At 54.6% G+C, this 19,311-nt stretch overlaps 1 protein-coding gene across 2 annotated transcripts; it reads right to left on the bottom strand.

Moving 5' to 3' along the window:
• Nucleotides 1-7,272: 7,272 nt before the first annotated feature.
• BSND (barttin CLCNK type accessory subunit beta) lies at nucleotides 7,273-15,413 on the bottom strand. Of its 2 annotated transcripts, none has more exons than XM_012534488.1 (4): nucleotides 15,210-15,413; nucleotides 10,631-10,725; nucleotides 8,552-8,821; nucleotides 7,273-7,687 (listed from the first exon to the last, which is right to left on the bottom strand). In XM_012534488.1, exons 1-4 carry the CDS (start codon nucleotides 15,384-15,386, stop codon nucleotides 7,273-7,275), a joined length of 957 nt encoding a protein of 318 aa, XP_012389942.1. In that variant the 5' UTR covers nucleotides 15,387-15,413. The 2 variants fall into 2 exon arrangements, with proteins under 2 accessions (XP_012389942.1, XP_004273851.1); XM_004273803.1 differs by having other exon boundaries at nucleotides 8,552-8,828; nucleotides 10,632-10,725; nucleotides 15,210-15,386.
• Between the last annotated feature and the right edge of the window lie 3,898 nt (nucleotides 15,414-19,311).

Raw genomic sequence — 19,311 nt, forward strand, 5'->3', positions numbered from 1 at the left:
GTCATCAATACTGCCACAGTAAACACCCTTCCCAAACTCCATCTTAGTGCACCTGTCTGATTATTTCCTTGGGATAGGTTCCTACGTGTAGAAGTGTGGAATCTTGGGGCAGCCCACGTGCTGAGGCACTTAGCCTACGTTGCCATACTCCTCCCCCCAGAAGCTCACATCATTTCTATTCCCACCAGCAATGTAAGAAATCACCCTGTTCCTCCACATTCTGCCAACAGCGTCTGTTATCATCATCTTTGTAAAACGTTGCCAGTGTTACGGGTTGAAACATGGTTTCTTGCTGTTTTAATTTCCATTCCTTTGATTATTCCTTTGATTGACCATATTTTTGTTTGTTTCTTTTATGGGGTCACAGATCTTTCCTGTGAGTGAACTCCTTTTCTTTTCCTGTCTGATTTTTAGCACTCTCTATGTGAAGGATTGTGACCTCCGTCTGTCAGATGTTGCCGCCACTCTTTGGGCAGCTCTGTGTGTTCCAAGGTCCTCCTCCTTGGGAGACTGTAGCTGTGTACTTGTCATCCAGCCCACTGGGGCTCTCTCCAGGGTGGCATCCACAGCCCTTACTGGTCAAGTCCCCACCTACCCACCCATGTCCTCTCTAGCCGTCCTCCCCATCTATCCTAAGCTCTGCTCACACCTACCCCTGGGTCACTCCTCAAACATGGGGGGGGTGACTCTGGGCTCCCTGCCTTTGTCTAGGCTGCTCTCCTCTCCCTTTCTCCCCCAGTGAACCCTCAGGACGTAGCTCGGTGCAAGTCTGAGAAGCTCTTGCTGCCTCTCCAGGTGGGGTCAGACCCCTACTGGGCCTCCCTCTGCCCAGCACTGACCACTCTGACCTGTCACTGTTCATTCTGCAGCTACCCCAGGGGAGGGGGGCCTCCAGCTAGATAGGCATGGGTCAGACGCATCTCTCTGCCCCCAGTGCCTGGCACAGGGGGTGGCGCCAAGCAGGTGATTAGAGAGTGCTTGTGGCCAGAATAAATGAATGAATGAATAAATGAATGGATGAATGAATGAAATCGACCCCTCCCTGTCTCCAGGCTGGTAGACCAGGCATCCAAAGCCTGCTGCTGCCCACCTACCCTCCACCCCAGGTCTGCTCTCATCAGGGTTAACGTGAGGATATGCAGGTGGCTTGGGAGCTTTCACCATCTGCAGAATCACCTATGGGGCCGGTTATCTGACCTGGGCACTTACTGGGTCCCTTGGACCCTCACCTGCCCTTCCCCTGGGCTCTCTCTGAACTGAACACTGCATTGATCAGGGCTCTGGTGACTTGGATAGAAGATCCAGCCTCTGCCACATAGCCCCCTGCTCTGCTGGGCTGGTCTTGTGGTCAGCAATGAGGAATCTGGGACATTGGCTCTACCAAGCTTCAGTTCTGACCTAGCACCCACCCAGCTTCCCCTCCACAGTGGAAAAAACCTTTCCCATGTCAGGTTGGGAACTGGAACCCTGCCACAGGCTGCGAGCTAGCTTTCTTGCCACCAATATGTGCCCTTCCATTCTCTTTTGCACATACTAACCAGAATATGTCCTCACCATTCCTTTCTTCATGTCACTCCTCTGCTCAGGAACCATCAGTGGATCCCACTTGCCCATCAGATAGAATGTGAGCTCTGCAGTAGGAATTCAAGAAGTCCTGTGACCAAGCTCCAGCCTCATTCTCTGACTCCGTCCACCATCACTCCAGCCAGACTAGCCTCCTCCAGTTTCTTGGGACCTCATCTTCTTCCTTCTTTCATATGGAACTTTGCCTGCACCATGCCTTCTGCCTGAGATACCCTTGCCCTTTCGTCTTACCCATCTAATTCCTGGCTTGCCACCCCACCTTCTCTGGGCCATCTTCCAACCCTTCTAGTCCTTGTAACTTGTTTAAAAACAAAAGAGTAAGCCCTTCTGCACCTTAGAATGACGTGGCTTGGCTTCTTCACACTTCAGACCATCCCAGACCTCTTTGTGGGTATTTTAGGACACTGCACTTTTAAAACTGCCCAGGAGAGTCTGACGCCACCAGCCCAGCTGGGTCCATTGACCTGCATTTGGGAAGTGCTAATAATACAGTGCTTGGATGCCAACCTCAAGTCCACACTGGCTCCTGATGTCTACGCGTTGTGCGCGTTCCCTTCCTCCCTGCAAATGGTAATGATAATAACTACCGTTTACTGGGGGCTCACCAGGCACACTCTGAGCACTCGATACGCGTGATCTCATCTAATCTTCATATGCGATTAGGTAGGTATTATTAATCTCACTTTATTGATAAAGAAATTGAGGACCAGAGAGGGTAAGTCTCTTGGCCAAAGTCACACAGTTTGCCAGGGGAAGCCCAGACTCAGGACTGGTTATGCCAAAGCCTGAGCTCCTCAGCCCTGTGCTATGTGGTCTCTGCAACGGGGCCACGAGCCTTCAGGGTGGCCGTGTGGTTCAGTTCAATTTGGGTCAGTTCCATCCTCTTCCACCAGCACTATTGCCACTTGCTTTTGCTAAGTCCTGGGGATAGAAAAATGGGTAGGCAGAGGCCCCTGTCCTTGAAGGACATCCCAGTCCAGGTGAGGAGACCAGCACACACACAGTCACGTAAGCAGCGCTGGGACCAGAGCAGTGCACACCCTTTGGGAAGGACACAGAGGAGAGGGTGGGATGCGGATGGGTTCTGCCCCAGTGAGGGAAGCAAGGCCAGTTCAGGCTCCAGGGAACAGGTGGAATTTGAGCCTTGAGAGATGATAGAGAAGTGGAGGAAGGGCATTAAGAAGATGGGGTCACGGGTCAAGTGTCCAGCGGCTATGGCACCAGAGGAAGTGGTGGACAAATTGGCTGAAAAGAGCCTCAAACTCCAGGCTGAGGAGTCTGGGCTTATCCTGTGGCAAATAGGGAGTCATGGAAGGTATGGGAGCAGACGTGTGTCTGCCCTGAGCACCAGCAAAGGGAAAGACACAGGTAGATGCTCAGTGCAACCTTGCTGCCTGAATTATTGAAGTGTGTCTTTCTCCTGTCCTCACTAGGGTCGAAATCACCTGGGACTATTGGACGAATCCTGCCGGAAGTGGAAGGCCCTATGGCTTCATCTCTTCTCCCCCATTTAGCCCTTCTCTGGGAGGATGGGCAAATTATTCAGCCTCTGAGAGCCTCCATTTACTCACCTGTAACGTGAGGGCGCACGGCAACCTTGCAGATTTTGGGGTGAAATGAGAAATGTGCAGGTGAGCACAGCATAATAGGTGATTGTGGGTCTTGCTACATGTGTGGACCAGGTGGCATCGGAGGAAGAGCACAGGCTCCAGGACCCATGCTGGAATCCCAGCCCGGGCCCTGGGATGCCCATCTCTCAGGGCTGGTGGGAGGGTTCCATTCAGGGAGCACCCGATACTTAGCAGATGCTCAGCCCTTTGTTTGCTTCTTCGTCTGCCCAGACACAAGTAGTCCTTTTCCTTTTCCCTGTCCCTTAGCTCCCTGTCTCTTGCTGTCAGCTCCTCTGCCCCTGAGCGCCTGGCACACCATAGATGTTCTGTACCCTTTGCAAGCAGCTTCCACACACATCATCTCCCTGGTGAATCCACTCACCCGCTATCGCATTTATAAGGGGGACAGAGTTAATCCCCACTGTGCAGGTGAGGAACTGAGACCCGGAGAGGGAAGGAAGGACACAGACGCTGTTCAAGCACCTATGATGTGTTGGAAACATCAGCCCATTAGTTCTTCCTGACGTCCGGAGAGGCAGGTATTATCCTTCCCACTGCATAAATGTGGATGTTGAGGCTCAGAGAGGGGCAGTAACTTGTCCAAGGTCACACAGCGAGGAACTGGCAGAGGCTGAGTGCAAACCCAAGTCTCTCTGACTCCAAAGTCTGGGATTTAGAGCAAACATTTGCAATGTGGAGTCGACGGATCTGTCCCCTAGGGCTGTTGAGAGGACTAAATGGGGTAATCGGTGCGAGGGTGACCAGCACCCTGCTTAAGGACCAGGAGTAGAAGTGGAATCTTGTCTACCTCCCTCTAATAGTATAGAGAACAGGGTCACCACATGCCCAAGGTCACAGCAAGCAATCACAGAGCCCAAGCTCACTGCCCCCAGGATCACTCTTTCCTAGTAAAGGGCAGGGGCCATCCCTCCCCAGAGAGTGGAAACTTCCCAAAGTCCCTCTGACCTGACAGGAGGGTGGAAAGAACAGGAATTTCTGCCATGGTACACCAATCCGGAGCCTGGGGCTGAGAGCTGGAATCCCAGGGTTTGCCAAGGCCATTCCACCAGGCCCTTGCGGCACCGCCCCTGCCCCCGGGGACCTGCATGAAGAGAGGGGCCATCCCAGGGGCCCAGGTTCTTAGAGGACTGAAAATTGGCAAGGTCAAGGGAACAGAGCACAATGGAGGTGGCAAACCAGAGAGTTGGGATGGTTGGGGCTGAACAGAGGAGCAGCCACAGACTCTTCTTTTCAAATGAAATCCACAGCACATTCTGCTCCCCAACTGCACCAACCCACAGTCACCAGCAGGCCCCAGAGGAGCAGGGAGGCTGAGACAGAAAAGCAGCCTGACGGCCAGGAGCCGGCCCGGCCCTCACAGCTGGGCCCCGTGGTCTTCTGATGAAGTCGAACAATTTCACAGAATATCAGTGTCAGACAAGGTGCTCTGTGACCACGATGGGTCAGGACACATCCAGACCACCGGTAGCTACCGGCTGAGCAAAGCAAAGAGGAACATTGTCCAAATTATGTCAGTGACCACACAACCCTCTCCTGGCTGGAGCATGACTGCGGCTGCTTTGCCAATTGCATCCTTAGCTTGGTCTCCTACATAGGATTGATTAAGATGCCCCACCATGGATTAGCCCTGCTTCCCAACAGCATCCAATCTGCAGCCCACTTCCTCAGACCCGCCCCCAAGTCACGTCACACAAGCCCAAATCCCATATAAGTCCCTTCTCACACCCTCTTACAGAGACACCTCATAGATCGCGTGGGGTTTCTCCCCTCGCTGCAATGAGCCACAAACCCCACTATGAACCACAGGCAAGCTCCTGGTGTTCCTCACCTGGAGGGCACCAGCAGACGGATCTCATCAGATCCCCCACCGCCCCGCGCCGTCGCCACCACCACCTAACCCTGCGAAAGGCAAAGCCCGGGATCCATCCCCTCCCTCCCACAGGTGAGGAAAGTGAGGTCCAAGCCCAAGGTCACAGAGTAGGGTGAACATGTAGTTTATCATCCCAAGGGGATACTTTCGAGGGTGAAAGGACGCACTACTACTAACGAGGCAGGGACAGTGGGCCTAAACCAGGACGGTCCCGGGCAGGCCAGGCGAGTGGTCTCCCAATCAGGCAGGAAGAAAGTGGGGGAGCCGGATGGGGGTCGAAGCCTGGCCCGGCCATCTCTGTCCCTGCGCCCTCCCGGGGACAGGGTTCTCTCTGTGGACGGGCCTGGCAGCCAGAGACCCCCTGGTCTGGGGGTGCGCTGCAGTGTGGTGCCTAGGCGTGGGCCACACCCAAGTTTCCACGCACACAGCTGTCCCAGCGGCCACGCCACTGTGTTTGTTGGTTTTCCAGAGAGTTCCCTCAACTCTCTGGATGCCTCATTTATCCTGCCCAGAGGGGGACTGGGGGCGTGGGAGGGGTTCACATAAAAGAATTTGCAGGTGAATGAAGGTGACCGCCCTAAACACTGAAAACTTTTTTATTTTAGCCTTTCACACTGGTGTTCTTTCTGATGCGGTCACCCGTTCCCTGCGTGAGTGAGCTGAGCGCAGGTACGGCAATGAGGGAACATCTGTTACAGCAGAGCCTTTCCTCCAGGAGGTAGCAATGACCCAGAAAGGAGAAGGAGGGGGTCCCAGGGCTGTGCCCTTCCCTTGGCCGTGACCCCAACCCTGACCCAGAGGCCCAGCCCAGGTGAAGGCCAGCCCTCCCAGGAGGCCCAGGCTGCAAGCTCTGAACGTGGGGACGTAGGATGAGGTAGTGCCACCATCCCTTTGATGGGGCCCAGAGGGGCTTTGCAGAGATCAGCCTAAGAAAAGCGTCACTCGGTGATGCAACCATACGGTGATACCTCCAGGGGCTGCTCAGGCAGCTGGAGCTGTTTGTCCCTGCGCTCGATGGCCCCAACGGTTGTGTGAGTGTCACTCTGCTGCCTCTGGTGTGACAATTTTTAACTCCTCTGTTCCCACCTCAGTTTCTGCTCTGCACTCTGTGCTAACTTACAAGACACCAGGCTCAGTGGACTGGGAGCCCTTCGAGGGTGAGAACTGTCATCAGTTTGTGTCTCTCTCCTCCTAAAGATCCCAGCTTAGCGTCTGGCACACAGTAGATGCTCAGTAAATGCCACCTGAACCAAATTAGTTAAGTCAGGAGTCTGAGACCCAGGGAAGTGGGGGAGGCAGCATTCCCTGCAAAAGGCTCGTGGATTCTGGTCACTTCTGTACATGCTCAGTGACCACCATCTGGGCACAGGAGAGACCGAGGTGAGTAAAGCAAAGGTGCTGACCTTGAGCAGGCAGCCATGCTCCATGATAAATGCGCAAGGCCCAGAGATGGCCCAGGGGTGACACACAGGAGCCAGGACTAACTCGGCCCAGAAGCGGTGACATCAGGAAAAGCCTTCAGAAGAGGGATGTCTGTGCGGTGGTTTGAAGGATGAGCCTGAATTTGCCCGGCAGACAGGAGACAAAGGGCATCCGGGCAGAGGAGACAGCTTGGCAAGGGCATGGGGCAGCAGGGTGAGTGTGGGGGTGGGGCTGACCAGGGCGAAAGCTGGGAGGTCAGCAGAGGTCACTCATGGAGGGTGTTGGATCCCAGAGCTACACGAGACACAGGAGGGATGTGGGCCGGGGACGTTAGCTCTGAGTGAAAACAAATCACGCCATCCCCCGGCTGGACTAAAAGACACAACAGGAATAAGAGCCCTGAGAGGCCTTCACAGAGGATCGGGGACACGGGGGTAGCACCCAGGAGGGTTCCTGTTCAGAGGCCAGCTCTGGGGGGAGGCAGAAAGGGCTCTTGAGGGCCCTGGCTGCTACAGATCTTCTCAACTAATCATATTTGACCTTCAAATCTTTACAAAAGGTATTAATAATCCGAACAGCAATGGCCCAGTAATGTAATCATCTCCTCCCTGTGCATTTCTGTGCAGTTCTCAAAATGCTCTCGGGTCCACTGTCTCCTGTGAACCTCCATCTAACCCCATTTTGCAGGTAGTGAAATTGAAGTCCTGTGTGATCACATCGGGGTTAGCCCCAGAGCCAGGCTAAAACCCAGGGAGCATTTCCATGTCAGCCCTGGGCGTCGGGCTCAAAGTCCAGTTCCTTGTCCGGAAGGGGGTCCCCAGGGCTGTCGGGAAGCCCGTAGTACAAGTCTTCCTCTTCCTGTTCCGGCTCCTCTGTACCTGCGTCCGAAGCCTCCTCTTCCTCCCGCTTTGTCCTCGGGGGTCTCTGGCAGGAGCTGGGCAGGGCTGCCACCTGTAGCTGCTTCTCTGGAGGCACATCCTCCAACGTTGGGGCATCAATGAGGGCAAAGTCATGGAAGCGGTCCAGCTGGCACCTGCAAGCCTGGGGCTCCGGGGTTGCAGGCCGGGGCTCCGCCCCCTCAGATGGTGCCAGGTTGGGGCTGCTGCCCTCACTGGAGCCCACGTCCAGGTCATCTTGGAAGGAAGCCAAGGGTGCAGGGCCCTGGGGACAGGTCGGGGGGCTGCAGGGGCAAAGGCGGAAAGGGCGAGGGTAGCTCTGAGTCAGACTGCCTGGGTCCAAATCCTACCCACTAGCTGCTGCAAGGCCCAGGGTAGGTGAGTTCACCTGTCTGGGCCTCAGTTCCCTCCTCTGTAAAATGGGGGAAATAACAGCATTCACTCCTATGTTTATCCCTGAGGTTTACAACAGATAATGAACGCAAAGCACTTTGCACAAGGCCTGGCACATAGTAGGTGCTCAAGAAATGGGCCTTTATTATGTTATCCAAACCAGGTCACTCCTCTGCCTCTCCAATCACTTGGAGGTCTCCTCTGGGCCCACAATCCCTGTCACACTGGGTGTCACCTTCTGTTCCCTTGTGTGCCTCCCCCATTGGACGAGGAGCTCCTGCAGGGTAGGGGCTGTCAAGGGCTGGCAGGGAGTAGGTACCCAGTAATGCTGGTGGATGAGTGACTACGTGGATGAATGAGGAACCCAGTTCATGAACAGCTGGGGACAGGGTGGGGCGGGGAGTGACCTGACTGAGGTCACAGAGCACATCAGTGGCAGAGCCTGGATTTGAACTCAGGTCCTCTGGCTCCCTGCCCTGTCCCCTCATGACGAGTATTCGGACAACTCTGAGGTAGGACCGATTATTCCCATGTGGGGAAACTGAGGCTCAGGAAGGTGAGGGACATCCGTAGGTTACACAGCAGAGGAGCTGGGATTTGAACTCAGGCCCATCTAAGCCAAGACCCATGTGTCTGCTACCCCTGCTGCTTCTCAGGGTGTCCCCAGCCTCTCTACTCCCCAATGTCCCCAGCCACCTCTTAGTGGCCACACCCCTCCTCCTTCACCCCAGCACCCCTGCGCTCCGTGCACTCACCCGGGCCTGCCCTGACTTGGGTCTCTTTCTCCCTCGTCCTGGTCCGAGCCCCTGTGGATGACCACGGCGGCTTCCAACAAGGCCTGAGGGTCGCGAGGGCCACCTTCTCCTCCATCGCTGGCTCCTGGCTGTGGCCGTCCCAGCTTAGGAGCCAGGACGGGATGGGGGTCTTCACTGTAGCCCATGACCTTCATCTGCATGTGGCTGAAGTCCGGCAGGCTCTGGTCGTAGGCAGCTTCCTCCCACAGCCTGACGTAGGGGGTCCGGGGGCTGGGCGGGGGCACAGCAGACAGCGGGAGAGAGAACAGGCAGGTGGGCAAAGATTCGATCAACAGACGTCAGTGCCGTCCCCTGGCCCACCTGCTCCGCGCACCAGCTCTCCCCCGATCTCAGAGAAGCGTCTGCGGGTGGTTACTGTACCCAGTTCATTGATGAGGAGGCTGAGGCCCAACAAGTTAAGTTGAGTGGCAGAGCTCAGACCCTCAGTCCAGTATTCCCTTCACCCGCGTCTCCAAAGCTAACTCCAAGGCTGCGGCTGTCAAATGAAGACCAGCTCGCGTTGCCTGAGCATTTGCTGGGTTCCAGACGGTGGCCTGAAGCCTTTACATTTATCACCCCATTTATTCTGAATGACACCTTGAAGCAGAAAGGTCGTTCCCACTTTTCAGATGAGGACAGAGCAACGGTAAGAACAGCTACTGAGTGTGCCTTGCAGGCCGGGCTCTATCAGTTAGCTCGTCTAACCCTCCCTGTAACTCTGGGAGATACTGGAGGAAGCTGAGGCACAGACACCTTAGCTGGCTTGCCCAGGTGGTGCAGACCTAGGGGGTGGTACTGGGGCCCCAAGCACCCCTTTCTCCACTGCTCTCTACAGTCCAGGGCTGGGAGCAGCAGGGAGGAGCGCAGGCTCAGGGTGGCCTGCGCCCCAGCTCTGTTCTAGCGGCTCTCCCTGCGTGCCCAGTCCTGAGGCTGGCCCCCACACCCACCCACCTTGATCTGGTCTGGTGTTGACTCCCCGTGAGGTTTGGGGCTTGTGATTGCACTTCTTGAGCCTCAGTTTCCACATCTGTATAATGGGCCTGCCACCCCCCTACTTCACAGGGTTTCTGTGAGGACTGAAAGAAGAAATGGGCACAAAACGCCTGACTTGCTCTCTGGTGCTTTGGAAGCACTTCCTAGTGATGATGGCAAAGGCTTCTAGAGGGCCCGCTATGCCCCAGGCTCTGTTCTCAGCACTTGGCTTATTAAAGTCCACCATCCATATCACAGGTTCCGCATCTGCACATTCAACCAACCGTGGATCGAAAATATATTTTTTTTAAGTTCCAGTAAGTTCCAAATAGCAAAACTTGAATTTGCCACACACTGGCAACTACTTACATAGCACTTACACTGCATTTACAAACATTGACACAGCATTTACGTTGTATTAAATATTATTAGTAACCTAGAGATGATTTAAAGCACAGGGGAGGATGTACACAGATTGCAAGCAAATACTAAGCCATTTTATATAAGGGACTTGAGCATCTGCGGATTTTGGTGTACGTGGTGGGAGAGGGTGTCTGGAACTCATCCCCTACAGATACTGAGGGACGGCTGTATTATCTCACTTAGCCCTCCCTGAAGCCTAGGAGGAAGGTACTATTAGTATCCCTGTTTCACAGATGGGGCAAAGAGAGGCAGGTTGCTTTCCCAAAGTCACCCAGCCAAAAAGTAGCAGGGCCCCAGGGCTGTGCCTTGGCCATCATGATGCCTCTTGTTTGCTAGAGCAGTAGTAGTCACCGCTGTGTGGGATTTAGGGTCACACCTATTTTTGATTTCTGGTCTGCCACTACTTCACTGTAAGACAGGACAAAAATCCCTGAGCCTCAGTTTCCTCATCTGTGAAATGGTAATAATAAAGCTCACCTCATAGAATTGAGAGGTCAAAACAATCCATGATTTCTGATAGTATGTTCTCAGTAAGTGGGAAGGCAAAGCAGAGCCTGGGGCAGGGGAGAAGACTGGCCTGAGGGGCTCACTGCCCCTCCTCTCCCTCCACTGCCCCACCCCTGCCCCAGAGGGCCCGGCACCCACCTCTTCATCTCAGCAGTGAGCCCATTTTCCAGCAGGCCCAGCGCCTTCGGTGACAGGATGCCTTGGAAGTCAGAGTCAGCGGGTACGAAGGTGATCTGCAAGGCAAAGGGGAGAAGGCTTCTCTGCAGCTGCCCACACACATCCGTGGTCACTGCTCCCCCAGAGCACGGGCCTAACATCTCCACATACCCTAGGAGACAGGCCTGACAAGGGAGGCCACCCCGTCTGACAGGAGGGTGCCTGCTCAGGGCCCAGCACCTGTGGCCGCCAGATGTCTGGGTTCCTGCTCTCACTGGCTCTTCATTCACCCAGCACTCATGCAGCATCAGCTGTGTGCCAGGCACTCTTCTAGGCACTAGGGGGCAGCCATGAGTGAATGAGACGAACACCCCTGCCCTGGGGGAGGTCATATCTTGTCATTTCCAGGGGTCCTCGTCCAGTGCCCAGCACTTGCCCGACCCGGAGTAGGCCCTTCGTCCGCATCTGATGAGTGAGTGGGAAGCAGTTCATGTGTTTCTTGGCACAGACAGAGGCTGCGGTGGGGAGGACAGAGAAGTGGATGGCTGAGGTTGTGCCTACACTACTGAACTGTTCACTTAAAAATGGTTAAGATGGTAAATTTTATGTTATGTTATATTTTACAATTAAAAAATGTAGGACTAGTAATGCCTGTCTCCTGGATTCCATGAGATAACATATAAGGAGTCCCCCAGCACAGAGCCTGGCACACAGTAGTTGCTCAGTAAATCATAGTTTGATGCTACTGAAGATGAAGTTACCTGACTTCTCTAAGTCTTGTTCTCCCCAGCTGAAAATTTGTTCAACAAATATTTGATGAGACCCCATTGTGTCATGCCAGGTTCATAATTGGCAGCCCCTTTTCTCCCTTTCCCATAGAGTAGGTGAGAGAAAGACACTTGTCTACACCAGGAAAGCACCCAATCCTGCTGGGGAGAAGGGAATGATAGATGGATGTGTTCTTAGAACTCCTGTGAGGGGTAAGCTTCCCCCAGATGTCTGGAAATGAGCGAGGGGCCTGGGTATCTTCCACACCCACTTAGTATGTCCTGCACTTGCCAGCTGACTCTGTGTTTCCTAGAAGCTGCCCCTTCCTCCAGTCTTCCTCCTTCTCCCCATCATCATAATCACCACAACCACCATCATCTCCATCAACATCATAATTACGTCATCACCAGCAACATCAGCACCAGCGCCTTCATCACCATCACCATCATCATCATCACTCTACAGCATCATTATCATTGCCACTGTGAAAAGCCTGGAGGAGGAGGAAAGTCCTGAGAATCTTACAACACAAGTTCTTTTAAGAAAGGGTGACAGGCAGAGTTGAAGCTGGGGAGGGGAGATCAGATCATAAAGACCCCAGAGCATCAGGCTAAGAAATTCAGCCTTTAATCCAGAAGCAACAGGAGCCCTGGAGGAGTTCTCAGCAGAATACAGAGCCAGATTTGTGTTCAGGCAGAGTTCCGAGCAGTCCCCAAAGGGAGGGAACAGAGGGATGGAGGGAGGCCCATGGAGAGGACCAATCCATCAGCCACCAATCAGGGGCCTGGTCCTGGGCTCCAGCAGAGCAGGCAGGAGTGGGGAGTGGGCGACTTGTAGGCAGAATCAGAAGCCAGACAGGGAGAGGCCCTGCTTTCCCAGACAATCCTTCCCCTTCTCCCAGTTCCCCTGCCCCATCTCAGCTAACGGGCACAGCATCCCTGACAGTCCCACCTGCTAGATTTGCCCCAATTCCTCCTTCCCTCTCAAGCCTGAGGCCCAGCTGACCACCAAAACTGACCAAGTCTTCTTCAGAAATTCAATAAAATAAGCTGGATGGGAGGACCAGGGCCACGCCCAGCCACGACAGGTACTATATGTTTGGTGAACTGGGAATGTCTTCTCAGCTCCTACAGCCTTGGGTTCAAGTTCTGCCTTAGTCTAGGAAATGATCATCCTCCCTTGGACCGAGAAGGAGCCTCCCCCACTGGCCTGGTTGCGCTTGAACGTTCCTCCTCCCAGATGTCAGCCTGATAGCTTCCTCGAACTGCAAAGCTGCTCACAGCCGTCCCTCATCCCATCCGCTAAAGGGTCAGGTCCAAACTCCTCAGCATGGCATGCAGGTCCCATGGACCCGAGCCCCACTCCCTCTCCGCCTTACTTCGCTCCCCACGCCCTCCGGCAGCCAGGCTGACCCGCTTGCCTTGTCCTTTCACCTCATGTCTTTGCTCGTGCGGTTCCTTCTGCCTGGAATTTCTTTCCCCATCTTTTCTGCCTGGTGAACTTCTACTTAACCTACAAACCCCAGCTCATCTTCCCTGTGAAGCCCACTCCCTCCCCATCAGGCAGAAAACTGTCTCCTCCATGAGACCTCCAGGGCCCCAAAGACAGGGACAGCTTAATTCACATGGGTACTGACTACCCCTTCCCCCGTATCATAATCGGCTAATTCCATTCCCTTATGTTTATATTTTTTTCAATCCAGAAAATTCCCATTCGTCAGGCACTGAGGCAGGGGAGGATCCGGCAGGGAGGATGGGCGCCAGCATTTGCTGAGGGCTCTGATGGCCCAGGTTCCAATGAGACAATGCGGGAGACTGGGACCCTCGTCTAGCACACCTCCCTGGTTTACGACACACTTCCCTCCCCTCCTTTAGTGTTCCAGCCCTAACAGCCTGCGTCCCTGAAACACACACCCACGTCTGTGCTCACACACCTGCACACACATCCAGAGACCCTCCCAAAGCCACAAACACCTGTCCTGAGAACGCTGCCTTCGCATTGGCTCCCGGCCAGGCGTGATGCCAGGTCCCCCACCTACAGGCCCCCACTGGCTCCTCCACAGGCCCGGGCGAGCCTCTGCTAAGGCCACAGAAGTGGGGCACAGGGAGGGGCATTTGAGTCAGGGCCTGGTGGGCACTGAAACCTGTGCCGTTTCTGACCCGCCATGCGGCCTCCACAGCACATGAACACGTGAATCTATCAACAGTTACTCATTAATATCCAGCAATATTCCCTCCTTCCCCCCTCCCGCCACTCCCTCATCCCCACTGCCACCCTGTCACCCTGCCTACCGCCCATAGCCAGCTCTGTGCACGGAGTGAGGCAGGAAGGACACTCCCCCCACCCCACCCCGGCCATCACCTTGCTGTCCCCCAGGGCCCTCTTCTCCCGGTGACCTCTGCTCAGGACACCGAACAGAGAGAGGCGAGTTGACTGTAAACTGCTCGGTAAACTACCACAAACCAGCCGGGACCGCCTCGGTGCTGAAGGAACGCGCTAACAGCCCGGGGCTTCCCACAGAGGAGACAGGACTGGGAGAGCCGAGCCCAGGCCCCCAGGATCCTCCCCCCTCCTCCCACACCCCAGCACGGCCATCCAGGCAAGAGGCGAGGAGGTGTCTGAGTGTGTGAGGCTGCCTGGGGCCTGGAACCCTGGATGGCGGGACCAGCAAGGCCCTTAAGATGCACACGCTTTCCCACCCCCTCTTCCTGACTCACATATTCTACAAATGTGGAAACTGAGGCTCAGAGAGGGAAGGGGCTTGACCAAAGTCTCCCAGGTAGTTAGAGGCAGAGCCCAAGTTAGAATCCATGCTTCTTTCCTTGTCTCCCTGGGTCTATCTGACCAGCGGCTGTGACCTTGGAGAAGTCACTCAACCTCTCTGGGCACTGAAGGATTACAACTCCTGATATGCCCATTTCACAGGGCTGTTGAGAGGATCACTAACAGTAAGCGTGGCAGCGCTTCACCTAAATATAACACTCTACAGTTTACAAAACTGCCCATCTCTTTTCTGTTCTCCCTAATAACTCTGTGAGGCTGGGAGAATAGGAGCTCGGGGCCTCATTTTGCAGATGAAAGAAACCGAGGTTCAGAAAGATAAAGGTCACACAGAGACTTTGGAGCAGAGCTAGAACTAGAACTCAAGATTCCCAAACCAGTGCCCTTCCCCTCACTAAGTCACTTATTAGGCTAGGAGTTCGTTAAAACTTCAAAAGATAGAGCCGCCTAACCCAGGCCATCAAGGTTACAGCTGACCCACCCAGAACACTCAGCAGCCCTGGGACACAGGGATCGCCCTCCCGAGGTGGAGGGCTATGCTTCAGGTGACACACGTCTGAGCTCTGATCCCAAGCCTGACACTTAGGAGCTGTGGGACCTCACTTTCTGAGCCTCGGGCTTCTCTAGTGTAAAATAGAACGTCAAAGGTACCAAAAAGTTCAGGATGAGGACTGAACTGCACCGGGGATGCAGGCGTGCCGGCAGGCAGCAAGCCCTCATAAGCTCTGGTTTATAAGCACCTGGACTGTGTGGTGGGTTTTCCTGCGTCTCCCCCATGGTGCCTAGTTCAGGGCTCCAGATCCAGGGGGCTCCTGATCAATCTCTATGATAAGGGATAGATGGATGGATGGACGGACGGACGCTCAGGAGAACGGAGATAAGAAAAGAAGGGGGAAAGGGGAAAGGATAACAAGATGAGTGAAGGATGGGGGATTGATGCCTGGAACAGAGGCACAGCCCCAGGCCCTCCTGGGCCCTGGCCCCCAGGCCACCTGCCCCCACTACCACCTACCTTGGGGTAGCACTGGCACATGCTCCAGATGACACCCCCGATCACCATGACACCGCCCATGGCGTAGAAGGTGCCGTAGACCTGGGGCCGGTCGTGGCTCATGAGGAATGTGCCGAGGGCCAGCAGGAAGAGCCCCAGCATGATGAAGCCGATGCGGAAGGTCTTCTCATCAGCCATTGCTGCCTGGCCAGGCCTGGTCTGTGCACCACCCGCAGAGGGGCGCCAGTGAATCAGCCAGCCGTCTGCACACGCTCACACCGGAGGAGTGACGCTCTGGGATCACTGCAGATCAGGGCTTCAGGTAAGGGGGAAGGAGGCTCCCTTCGGGTCCAGCTCAGCCCCTGGGAGCACCAGTTCTCCAGGCTGGAGGAGCTACGCTTGGGTGGCCACGTGCTCCCACCTTCACTCCCTCTCACCTTCCCTCTGGGCCCTCCGGAGTGTGTGGGAATCCGAGTGAGGGAGACACGAGGGAAGGAAGGGGAGGTTCCAGGGGCTGGGCCTTAGCCAAGGCTTTGACATCAGCTCATTTGCCTGTTCAGGGCCAAGTTGGGCTGACAGGTGGCCCCGCACCGTCCAGCCACGGGAAGCAGATACCATGCTGCAGCCCCAAGACATCAGAATGCCACTGGAGGATCCCACAGGGTCCCACAGGCTGGCATTTTAGAATCCTGAAGATTCTAGACTATTCAAGGTCATGTGCCCATCGGGCCCCTATTTATTTGACCGTGGCTGCACGCATAGCTCTGTTCTAAACATGTGACACATATTAACTCATTTAAGGAACCCCGCGAGGCAGGTATTACTATCCCTACTTTACAAATGAAGACATGAACAAGTAACTTGCCCAAGGTCATGCAGCTAGAAAAGGCAGAGCAGCTGGGATTTGAACCCGGAGGCCGTGGGTCCACAGTATTGCCACTGGGTGATACTGCCTAACTGTAGCACAAGGGTTAAACGTGCAGGCTCTGGTGGCTGGACAGACTGCCTGGGCTTGGGTTCTGGTGCCTCTATTATTGTGCAGTGTGGTCTTGGTCAAGTTACCTCCTGTGCCTCAGTTTTCCTCCTCTCTACAATGGGGATAATAATAGCAACTCACAGGATTGGGTCTATCCCCAGGCCTGGTCTCCCTGAGTGCCTCTGTCCCCTTCCCGTACTCTGTGCTCCAGCCAGGCCTGCTGGCTCTGAGCTGGCCATGGTGAGGCAATGCCCCTCTAGGGTGTGAATGGCCGACAGCAATTTCCTTGCCTCCTAACCTAGGAAGATACCTTCATCCTAAGAATGAGACTCTAATGGTGGAATTTCAGTCCTGGGGACAGGATGAGGGTAAAAATCAGATTCCCTTACAGGATTATAGGAAAATGAGGGTCAACAGTATCTCTAAAAGAAAATGTTAACATGTTGTTTGTATGGTATTGAATTGCCACTGCAGGAGAAAAGGCTTTCATTTGGCATCCTGACTTCACAGGTTTGGGGATTTTCCTGTTTGTGATGTCACCCTCTCCCTCCTCCCCAAAACAAGCTGTGCTGGTTCCCGACATCACACCTGTGCTCACGTGATACCCTCTGACATCTCTGCCCACAGTGCCTTGGGGTTTCATTGTGAAGCTGTTTCTCCTTCACCAGCCCTCAGACCCAGCGCTTACAGTTTGCGGAGTGGGGCAGAGCTTGGGGGACCCTCCCAGCGAGAGGCAGCTAAGCTGTCAGAGAAGGGCTGAGAGGCACCAGGTGACAACCATGTTTGTTTCCCGGGGTGACCTTGGCCTGGTGGCTCCGCTCTGGGCTTGAGTCTTGTCATCAGTGATTGAAGGTGGTATTAGGCCACCTCCCAGGGGTTGTGGAGGGAAGTGACATGATGGAGGGAAAAATGCTTTGGGATTATTTACAGAGCAGGACCGTCCAGGGAAATACTATTATAATCATCTTATACAGGCTCAGAGAAGGGAGGCTACGTGCCCCTCCCAGAAAAGGAGACCGGGGCCCAGAGGGGCCTCAGCCTGCCTGTCTGGTCCTGAAGCCCCGGCCCACGGCGGGATTGGATCTGCGGGGTCGCGGTCCAGCAGGAGCCTCTTGCGCCCCCTGGTGGCCATCGTAGCACGCGCTTGGCGACGTGCTTTCACACCACCGTAGGTCATGCCTGAAACCCGCAGCCCCGCGAGGGGCGCAGGGACGATCGTGCCTATTTCACAGGCGAGGAAACCGAGCCCGGGGAGATTTCCCCAAAGATCTCCCCAAACTGAATCGGGGGCTGAGCGGTGACCAGGATCCACACAGTCCCAGCTCCATTGTGGATGGATCGGATCTGGTCCTTAGGGCTTCCTGAGAGTCCTCCGGGTCACCCGAGCACTCTCCGAGTCTCCCCATCTTTTCTTTCCTCACCACGACCCGGCCTCCTTTCCACCTTTTCTCTCCTTAAAAGAGGGGTTTAGGAGGGAAGTGGCAACGAGTAAGAAGCTCTGGGACAAGTAGGTGCTCGGTAAAATGGGTCTAGTCTAACCTCTTCCACAGAGCCGCGGTGAGGGTTAAGCGGGGACACGTGAGTACCGGGCATTGGAAGTATTGGGTTGTCCGCGGGTCCCGCTCACGTCGCACCTGCCTCTGACTTCTGCTTCCTTCCCTGCAAAGCGGGGGGAGGGGGAGGAGCGCTTGCGGAGTCTGCCATCTTCCAGCAGAGGACGCGATAACCACGGTTTTCTTCCGGTCTGCAGAATTCGGGGTCCTCGCAAGATCCTAAGAGCTGCTTCAGGGAGGGGAAACATCACACCCATTTGACCGATGCAGAAACTGAGGCTCTGCATCAGTAATGGCCCAAGATCACAGAACCTATAAATAGCAGAGCCAGGGTTCAAGCCAGGCCCCACGGCCCTCTTTTCTTGAGCGCCTGCTACGTGCAGGACGCTGAGGTATGAGGTGTCTGATGAACACGGGTTTTCAGTGTGATGGCGCTTGGTCCTGTCTTCTGGGGCACACTATGGTAGAGGTTCTGAGATATGCCTGAGGTCCAGCAGGTGCACAAAGCAGACAGAGGGAGAGACTGGGGTGGAGGGGGAGGAACGAAGGGACAGATTCACAGGAGGGATTCTTGAGAAGCCAGCTGGAGTTCTGTCAGGGCAGGAAAAGCAGTTCAGGCAAAGAGACCAGTGTGTGCAAATGCCCAGAGGCAAGTAAGCACTGACACGTAGCTGGAGGTAAAACGCTAAATGCTATGCACACGTTCACCCCTATACGGCATACTCCTCCCCTTCCTGTTCCTCCGTGTCAAATCCATCCTTCCACCACCGGGATACCCTAGCCGACATCCTCACCTCCTCTCTCACACCCACATCCTATTGGCCCTACCTCCGAGACAGAAGAATCCAATCACTTCTCACCCCCCACTACTGCTCATCACCCTGGTCTTGAGCTCAGAGAGGCGGAAGTGAGTGGTGGCGTGAAGCGAGATCTTAATTCCCTGCCCAGGAATTGAACCTGGGTAGCCTGGATGAAAACCAGGAATCCTAGCCACCACACCCCCTGGCTCTCGCCCCCAGTGAAAAATGCATTTCTCACGGAGGCAAAACTGTAAAAACCGGTCAAAGTTTATCATCAGAGACATAGCACAACAACAAGTGCGAGAGCACAAACAGTTTGTTCAGTTAAGACAGAAGCAAGGCAGAGATGCACACCTGGAGAGAAAGGGTGTGGGCATCCTCTCTAATGAGGAGCGTAGTAAAGAAGCGGTTGTCATTCATACAGGGCAGTTCTTCCGGGTCTTTGTTTACATTTGGCCAATCATCTTATTTCTTTTTCCACACCTGCTCTGCTCTAGGGTCCTCCCCAACATGCATACACAACTTTTTTCCAAAATGTATTCCAGCCCAGAGGCCTATGGGACAGCCTTAGCATCACATATTATGGGGTGGTGCCCCCTCCTTTTTGATCCCCAAGGAGCATTTCTGTGCATGTGCAATGTTTCCATTGCCCCAAGGATGGGAAATGTATGACCTCTTGACCTTTTAACAGGGTTTAGCCCCTCTCTGTCCCTGCCATAAAAATGTCCAAAATCCGGTTATTTACCCTATTTCTGTTGCTGGTTTTTATATCAAGGTGCAGATCTCAAAATATA

The sequence above is a fragment of the Orcinus orca genome, chromosome 1 (assembly GCF_937001465.1).
Source record: "Orcinus orca chromosome 1, mOrcOrc1.1, whole genome shotgun sequence".
Taxonomy (NCBI): Eukaryota; Metazoa; Chordata; class Mammalia; order Artiodactyla; family Delphinidae; genus Orcinus; species Orcinus orca.

Excerpts from the sequence above, each read along its gene's own strand:
- BSND (XM_004273803.1), bottom strand. The coding sequence starts at position 15,386 with ATGGCTGATGAGAAGACCTTCCGCATCGGCTTCATCATGCTGGGGCTC. Across the intron at positions 10,726-15,209 it reads TGTGCCAGTGCTACCCCAAG|ATCACCTTCGTACCCGCTGA; the intron begins GTAGGTGGTAGT and ends TTTGCCTTGCAG. Across the intron at positions 8,829-10,631 it reads GCTCACTGCTGAGATGAAGA|CGCCCAGCCCCCGGACCCCC; the intron begins GGTGGGTGCCGG and ends CTGCTGTGCCCC.